This window comes from Rhinolophus ferrumequinum, chromosome 11 (assembly GCF_004115265.2).
Source record: "Rhinolophus ferrumequinum isolate MPI-CBG mRhiFer1 chromosome 11, mRhiFer1_v1.p, whole genome shotgun sequence".
Taxonomy (NCBI): Eukaryota; Metazoa; Chordata; class Mammalia; order Chiroptera; family Rhinolophidae; genus Rhinolophus; species Rhinolophus ferrumequinum.
In genome coordinates, this window is record NC_046294.1 from 61,708,846 (window position 1) to 61,717,807 (window position 8,962).

At 33.8% G+C, this 8,962-nt stretch overlaps 1 protein-coding gene across 2 annotated transcripts in view; it reads left to right on the forward strand.

Moving 5' to 3' along the window:
• The window catches only part of LOC117031190 (Putative N-acetylated-alpha-linked acidic dipeptidase), a 46,679-nt gene extending 38,352 nt beyond the window's left edge, over window positions 1-8,327 (forward strand). For both annotated transcript variants that reach the window (XM_033121605.1, XM_033121606.1), the window contains 4 exons: window positions 2,426-2,690; window positions 2,964-3,045; window positions 5,910-6,002; window positions 7,335-8,327. In XM_033121605.1, the coding sequence (XP_032977496.1) occupies window positions 2,426-2,690; window positions 2,964-3,045; window positions 5,910-6,002; window positions 7,335-7,524 (630 nt within the window). In that variant the 3' untranslated portion in view covers window positions 7,525-8,327. The remainder of the gene's footprint in view (window positions 1-2,425; window positions 2,691-2,963; window positions 3,046-5,909; window positions 6,003-7,334) is intronic.
• The last annotated feature ends 635 nt before the right edge of the window (window positions 8,328-8,962 follow it).

Consider the following 8,962-nt stretch of genomic DNA (forward strand, 5'->3'; position numbering starts at 1 on the left):
CAATTTTATAGTTCTTTACTTTTATCAAAGTAACAGGTACATAGTTCACAAAATATCATATAGTACTAGAAGAGTTTATAAAGAAAAAGATGGTTCCTTATCCCACTTTCATACTTGTCCCACTTTTGATTCTGTTTAGCAGATTAAAGTTCTTTCAACTTTTTTGTTGGCTTCTTCCGATAGCTATCTGCATGTTTATAAATAATATGCTTATGCTGCTATTTCTTTACTAATTAGTTTTATGTATTGTCCATTTATTTCTTACTAGGGAAGATAAGCATTCAATTCTATTATATTGCTTCTTCTCCCAACCCTCAAATACTTTTTTCATCACATTTTTCCAGTGTATAGTTGCACTACACATGTTGATTAGAACACTTTTTTTTCTCTCCATGTATCCACAATTAATTCACCACACACTCTTAGTCTATGCAAACATATCAGTTGATCTGGTAGATTTAATTTTCCCCCATGGGGCTCTTCTCTGATTCCTCTGGTTTCTCTGGTTGTTCTTTTCCTGCAGCACACTTCTTGCCTGTGAAATTTCTTCACTGAGAAATCTGAGAGTACCTTTATTTCTCTCCTGTTTTGGATCTTCTATTTCCTGGATTTTGTGTCTTCCTTTTTCTTGCTTACTCTCTGCTTTTTTTTGGAGCATATCCTTCAGGAACTCCTTGAAAAAGGTGTATGAAAGCTAAAGACCTTGCATATCTGAAAATGTCATTTATTCCACACATAATTCTTTTGATCGTTTGGCTGGGCACAAAACTTTTGGTTGAAAATCCTGTATCCTCAGAATTTTGATGTCATGGCCTCATTGTTTTCCAGCCTTCAGGATTGCTTTTGAGAAATTTGGTACCATTTGATCCCAGTTCCTTTCTCTGATTTTTTTTTTTTAAAGTTTAGTATCTTCTCTTTAAGACTCAATTGTCCTTGGTATACACATGTGCCTTGGTTATGCCATTTTTCCATACACTAGGATGTATGACAAACTGGGCCCTTTACTCTGGAAACCTATCTTGCAGTTGAAGGAAATGTTTCTCTCATTGATTATTTCTTCCCTCCTTCCTCTTTTTTGAACTATTATTTAGCGTTTGGAAATTAGTTTTGTATTTTCTTTTCTATCTTTTCTCTTTTGTTTCTCTCTGTCTTTTTTCTACTTTCTGGAATATTTTTTCTCAACTCTGTGATTCATTTTTTTATTGAAATCTTATTTGTTAAGTGTCCCTCTATTCCCGGAAGTACCTCCTTACTCTGAGTTGATTTTATTTTTAGTCTGTGTGCTTGATCAATATGTTTGAAGTTAATGGGTTCCTTTAAATGCCTGGTCATCTTAAGCAATATGTGTCATTTAGGAGTGAGACCCTAAAAAGATGATTGAAGCCCTGTGTGCAAGAGTGGCCCCTGGCGAATGGGAAGCTTCCCAGGAGAATGACCCAGAATGCCTGTTCTGGTTGCTTCATTGGGAGACAACCAGCATTGAGAATCTATAGGTCATTTCTTGGGCTAATTATTCACCCCAAACAGGAAATCTTTAATCTCCTATCATTGGGGTAGAAATTCAGGCAAGGTTAGATGGAGTTTGGTGATGAGAGTAGATGCTAATATTATCTCCATTTTACTGAAGAGAAAATTATAGCAAAAAATGGTTAATAAACTTTGGGTTAATAACCACCCAAATTTATTTGGTAGTAAGTCCTGAGCCTGGATTCATACTCTGTCAGGCTCGTTCCAGTGTCCTAGTCTCTTCAGCATATTGCTGTTTAAAGTGTTTTTTTATATCAGTAAAAACATAAGCAGCTAAAAAATTGTCAGAAGGCATCAATCAATAATTCACCGTTTGAAAAGTCCTTTGCTCTTGCCTTTTGTGTATGTTCTTGGTTTTTTACACCTGTCTGAGAACTCCTTCTCTCTTCTTACTGAGATTTTGGATCCACTGCTAAACCCTTCACTTCTCAGACTCTTCACTCTTCAGCACACTGCTTGTCAGAGAATTATTAATTCATGGAATTTCAGTCATTTAAACACTTTGCAGCGTTACCCTATGTAATACTGTATAATGCTTATGTACTTGCCTATAAAGGAGGTTCTGTCTTCTTAAGTTTTTATTGAAATGCCCATTATCTTTTCCTTGTTTCAAAAACATTTCCACATCTCCTGTATTCTTAAAGGCAAAATGGTTAGGTCTTTCCAAGATAATTTTTATAATACCATTTATGTTAGATATACATATGTTTTCATTAGTGAAAACCTGGAATGGGTTTTAATAGTTTATTAACCCTTTAGTAAGTGATACTCAAGTACTTTCCTTTATTCATTTCTGACCAAAATAGTCTCATTAATATTAATAGTAAACATGGCACTTATGTATTGTATTATAAGCTGTCTTGCAAGATATATATATTTTTTCTTTTTTCTTTTGTAGGCAATAAACAAACTCAGCAGCTATCCACTGTATCACAGTGTCTATGAAACATATGAGTTGGTGGAAAAGTTTTATGATCCAACTTTTAAGTATCACCATGCTGTGGCCCAGGTTCGAGGAGGGATGATATTTGAACTAGCCACTTCCATTGTGCTCCCTTTTGACTGTCGAGATTATGCTGTGGTGTTAAGAAAGTATGCTGACAAAATCTACAATATTTCAATGAAACATCCACAAGAAATGGAAAGATACGGTGTGTCATTTGGTATGCTACACTTCTTTCAAAATTCATTATCTGTATGTTTCTATTAATCTCTAAAATATAATGACCTACCTTACGTTCATTTATTATTTATTGCGGTTCCATATGATCAAATATTTTGTTTACATCTACAAATGTATTTTCCATTTCAATGATGCTTATCCCGTAATATACAAAGTACAAATATCTTGTAAAATACAAAGGAGATCAGTTTTCTATATTGTTCCCCTTACTAAGCTATAGAGCAATACCATTAGCTCCTGATTTCTCTTTCAGATTCACTGTTTTCTGCAGTGAAGAATTTTACAGAAATTGCTTCTAAGTTCAATGAGAGGCTCCAAGACTTGGACAAAAACAAGTATGGTATACACATATAAATTATGCATATAATAGATGTAATTAAAAAGAGATACTAATTGATATCTTTCCTGCTGAAATATCTTTGGCATGTTTTTTGCTGCTTCTGTCTCTCCACTCTAACACATATGATGTAGAGCTGCCATATCTCTCAAAGACCGATTTCTGACATTCTGAGTGGCAGCAGTGCTGCTGAGAAATGCTGGTGCCTACTTTACTACCACCTCATTAGTACAAAACCCCACCTTGGCATTGAAGGTCCTCCACTGTGTGACCGAAGCTTTCTCCAGCTCGCTCTTGCTCTTTCTGTGTCTGTCCATTGTACTTCAACCAAACTCTCCTATTCCCAGAGCACACCTTCTTTCTCCCAAATGTTAAGCATTTAGAATTAATTCTGTGTAAAATCACAAAAGTAAAACATAATTCAAACAAAATTTTTAGATGGAAGAAAAATAATGTGAGGAAATTTATTAAGAAAATTTTTTTAAAAGTGAAATTTTAAGGGCTAACATCTACTGTATATTAATCATATTATGATGAACAAATAGCAAATCCTTGGGTATTGATGCAAGAATCCACAGAAAGATCAGAGCAGTCAAAAATTAGACTAGTGATATATATGGATATATTTGTAATGAAGGATATATCAAAAATCAATGGGGAAAGAAAGATGTATTCAAAAATAATGTTGTATAAGCTCTTTTAGCTTATACAAATGAGTTCAGAATTTCACTTCACACTGTATGCAAATAAGCAGTGGATATAAAAAAAAATTCTTTACTAAAAATTGGAATTTCTTGGAAGTGAAATTCCAAGTTTAGAAGCAACAAGGAAATGACAATGCAATCACAATTGAGAACAGTGCAATGGTTAATAACATATAATCATCAAAAGTAAAGATAAAAGACTGGGAAACCTCTTGTGAGGTCATGAAGGGATGGCCTGTCTCCTCATTAGTGCTGAGAGGACCCAGAGCGAGAGCTCTTGGCACCCTCCCTAGAACTTTTTTCCAAAAAAAAAAAAAAAGATTCAGAAACTATTGTTTCAGCAAATTTGGAAAAGGGTAATATAGACATTATAAAAATATTTTTTTGAAAATTGGTAAGAAAATCCAAAAGAACAAAATTGGAAATATTGGCAATGGACAAGATAAACAAATCTAAAAAAGGATACCATGAGTACAGAATGGATATAAAAATATTCAAATTCATTAATAGTTCAAAACTACAAATGAAAATAATACTATTTTCATATCAAATTAGTAACAAATTAAAACTTGGTTGTACCTATTGCTATAGGCTGTGTGCTGAAGCAGACGCTCTCTTGCTTTTTTGATAGCACTGTGAAATGTTTTAACCTTTTGAAAAACATCAGTACATATTGCTAACGTTTTAAGAACCATTACGTAGTTCTTACACTTTTCTGTAGTATTTCTGTTTCTTGAATCTTTTTCTTAAGGAAAGAGTCTCCAGTTTAAAAGAATAAAAAAGTCTTCTTAGAGAAAAATATGAATTAGAATCCAAATAATTAAAAATAATCTTAATACCTAAGAGGAGAGAAATTACTAACAAATTAGATGTCCTCCTATTTCAACATTTTGTAAGCATTAAAACTGATGATTATAAAGGAAATATAAGATATTTATTTAAAAAAATGGAAAGTAAACAAGAAATATATAAAATTGTAAATATAGTTGATTACATTTTTATTGAACAAACATAGAGAAAAAGTAAACCAATTTGTTTAACTGTGTTATCCTGGGCTGAATATGGAGATTTTTCTTATACTTTATAATCCTTTCCAAAATTTTTATGTTCAAAAAGAAAAATCAGCAATGAGAAATAAATTTTAAGGAGATCCCAAATACCATATGCTCTATGAAGCTGATTTTCTATCCTTATGAAACCATTAGTTATTCCTATTTTCATTTTGTCTACATAGTGCAGTTGAAAGAACAGTATTGAGCTTCTATTTCACTCTATAACTTTCTAAAACTCACTAACCTGGGCAAGTTATTTAATACTGAGTCTGAGTAATCTCGTCTCTGGAATGGGGCTAATATCCTGCCTAACTCGTAGGTTGTTCTGAAGTAAAAATAACATATTTACAAACATTCAGAACAGTAATTAGTGTATAGGAACCAATCAGTAAATATCTGTTATTATTAAAACTAAATTATAACAAACTTAAGAGATAAATTATTAAAGTGTTTATTATTCCCTATTGTAATGATTATTTCTTTCATTAATTAAATTATTTGATTAATATGTTGAATTTAAGAACTCATTGTTAAACTATTCAAGGCTTATTGATACATTTTCAGTGATATCAATCCCCCCCATCGCTATGGAATGTGAGCTCTGTGAAAGCAGGAAGTGTCTTATACATAGCAGGCATTCAAATATTGTTGAAAGGATAAAATAAATACTATCTCTTTTGTTCACTATAGGTTTTTTTTAATAACAATAAAGAAACTATTAGCTGTCATTTGATAAGTATGTATAATTTTCCAGGCACCCTACTAAACATAGACTATCCCTTTTCAATATTGAAATTACTTCTATGGGTAGATTAATAAGATACTTAAGATGAAACAAGTCTTTTGTATATTTAAATACCTAGGTTTATTATTGTTTCAATATAAATGAATATTACCATTTTTTCCATTGTCACATATAACTTTCTGTGGTTTTATAAGTCTCAGTAGAATAGTATTTTAAAAGTGTAACTATGTATGTTTTGTTCTTAATTTTCATAGTATTGGGATTTAAAACATATTAGCATTGTTTAGTTTTGTTCTAAATTTTTATTTTGCTCAGTAGTGCATACATTTTCATGATGTTATAACTGTATTTCCCTTTTTAGCCCAATATTGTTGAGAATTATGAATGATCAACTAATGTTTCTGGAACGAGCATTTATTGATCCTTTAGGGTTACCAGACAGGCCTTTCTATAGGTAAGGAAAAAAAAAGACTCCTTATTATAATATTTCTATTTCTTTCACTGTGGAAAAAATATCATGATTGAATTCTTGAAAGCAAGTAGAAAATTTCAAAATATATGTTGTAAATGATAAATATTTTGTTTCTTCATAAAATGTAATATGATTGCCACATATCATTCTTGTTTCTGATTATAAAAGAACATATTTCCATTGAAGGAAATCTAGAGGATCCAAAGAGTCACAAGTAGAAAATAAAAATCTCCCCAATTTCATTAATTATTTACAAATCATGTTTATATTTTAATGTATATAATTTTAGTCCCATTCTCATTTTAAATATATTTGTGTTTATGTATATACATAGATATATATTTATACATATATAATATGTAATAATTTACTCACTCTCCTGATGTAATTTAGTTTTTTTGTTTGTTTGTTTTTTCTAATTTAGTTGTAATTATTTCTGATAAACACCAACTGTCCCCAGGTTGGTCTAAGTATTGCAGAAAGAATTAGATCACTGACTGGCCAGAAATTGCCCCATCTTTCTGTTTGGGGACTATTAAAGGATCAGAGTTGGAAGGAAGGGCATCATCCAAACAGGGTGACTGGTTTGCCAATGGTGGCATGATTGTGCCTCTTCTTTACCTTTTTACGTTGGAACTTGTTCTTCCCTACCGGGGCTATTACAGAAACAGGCATAGCTCTTTCAATAAAACATCATCTTCTGCCTAGGTCAGACAGAACATGACAGAACTGCTTTAAATGATTCTTCATGCTTTCAGCGGGACATTGTAACGTGTTTGCGGGGGCTTCTTTTTTAAAGTAGAGAAAACCAAAATAGGTTGTCTGGTCACAGACAAAGCTTAAGTCATCACAATTTTTCTACATTTCTGGATAGCGTATTATCGTGAAAAGTCAGCACTTACTTGCAGTGTGCATGAGACTGATCACTTAAACACTTAATCTCTCAGACCTTAATTTCCTCCTCTTTGAAATACCGATAGCAGCTTTGTTGAGTTTATTTTTAAGGATTAGAAAAAGTGTAGGTAAATTCTTTAATACCAAGCATGATCCATAGTAGGTGACAAGTTATTGCTATCATTGTTATTTCTGTTACTCTGAACATTGTCATCTGTTTAAAGTCAAAAACTAATTAACTTATACAAATTTCATAGATTAGTCTTTGTAGATGATTGAACTCGGAAATTTAGTTGTCAAAGGGCTTATTCAAATGATACAATTATAATTATGCAATGCAGGAATTGTAGTGTGCTCCTTTTTTTTCTCTTGTATATATCATTGGGCGACTAATAAACAGCAAACTATTTTTATCAACAGGCATGTCATCTATGCTCCAAGCAGCCACAACAAGTACGTGGGGGAGTCATTTCCAGGAATTTATGATGCTCTATTTGATATTGAAAGCAAAGAGGATCCTTCCAAGGCCTGGAGAGAAGTGAAGAGACAGATTTCTATCGCAGCCTTCACGGTGCAGGCTGCAGCAGGGACTCTGAGAGAAGTAGCATAAGGCGTTTTTGTAGAGAACCCATGTTGAGTTGGTGATTCTTTCTGAGTCATCAGAAATCATCGTGGGTGTATTGATAAACTAAAAATTAAAGTTGTGTGTATCTTACTATTTTTTTCTTCTCAAAAAACAGAGAGTTGATTTCTATTCTATAATTACAGAAGGTTATTCTGAAGTTGAACTACATGTTAAAATTAAAGACAGCCTAATATATTAAAACTCTTATGTGGCATTACCAGGGAATCGAGTTTAATTCAGCATTTCCAAACCTACTCCTGTCATTTCACACAAAGAAAACGTCAGTGTGTGACAGAGCACATGAGAAAATTCACAGGGCTGCTGCAAGCCAGGGGCCTCAAGCCCTGCCTGGCCCCCAAGGCTGAGAGGATACTATCTTAGGACACTACTTGGACAACTCTGGTCTGAGCAAACTGCTAGTACATATAGTCCCTCTGTGCCATAGAGATAATTACTTCTTTTAAATTAGCAAATATTTATACCAAAGGGTATATATAACATGTATGTACAGTGAAAAATAATGAAGAAATGAACATTTATAATTCCCCCACCCCTACACACACACACCAACAACCAGATGGAGAAAAGAAATGTGACCGATATCTTTGGATCCTCCAGGAACTGTTGACCAGTGTGCCTTTCTTGTCTGCCAGACATACTCACTTTCTTGAATTTTATGTCAATCTTGCCTAGTATTTATAATTTTACCACACATGGCTAGATCCCTGGCATGTTTTGGCTCTGTGTACTTTGTGAACTTTTTTATAAATAAAATCATACCATGTGTATTTTTCTAGGACTGGATATTTGTCACTCACCTTTGAAGGTTGATCCATGCATCACTGTAGCTGGAGTTTACTAGATTTCATTGATATAAAGCATTCACTTGCATGAATATAATATTTATGAGTCAGGGTCCAGTCAAGGCAGAGAAACCACACAGAAACTGGAATAGGGAAAGTTCATATAATGACTGATTATTGGAGCAATGAGATGCTATCTAGAAAAAGGTAAACAGAACTCAAAAGAATAGCAAATAGAAGGGGTGGTCACTGTCCCTAGGGCTGACCACAAAGAGTGTCCCCCTTCTCCGCCCCCAACCCCACCATGGACCTCACTGAATGGTGGAGAAGTCCCTGTGGTGCTGCACTAGCAGAAGTTGCTGCAAACCTACACTTTAGAACTCCCCAGAAACCTGCACTCTAGACCATTGTGGGAAGCTGTGTTCATAGGGAAGTGTCTTGCCAGAGGCACTCAACTACAAAGCCAGCCAAGGGCAGCTTTGGAAAAGGCTTCTGGCTGCTGGTTCTGCTGGCCACCATGAACTACAAGAACCAGGTTCTATAGCAGCAGCCTGTGCTACCGGATGGGGGCATTGTGAAGCCTTGTGTGCTCCAGGGGCTAGAGGCTGGAGCTATCATTT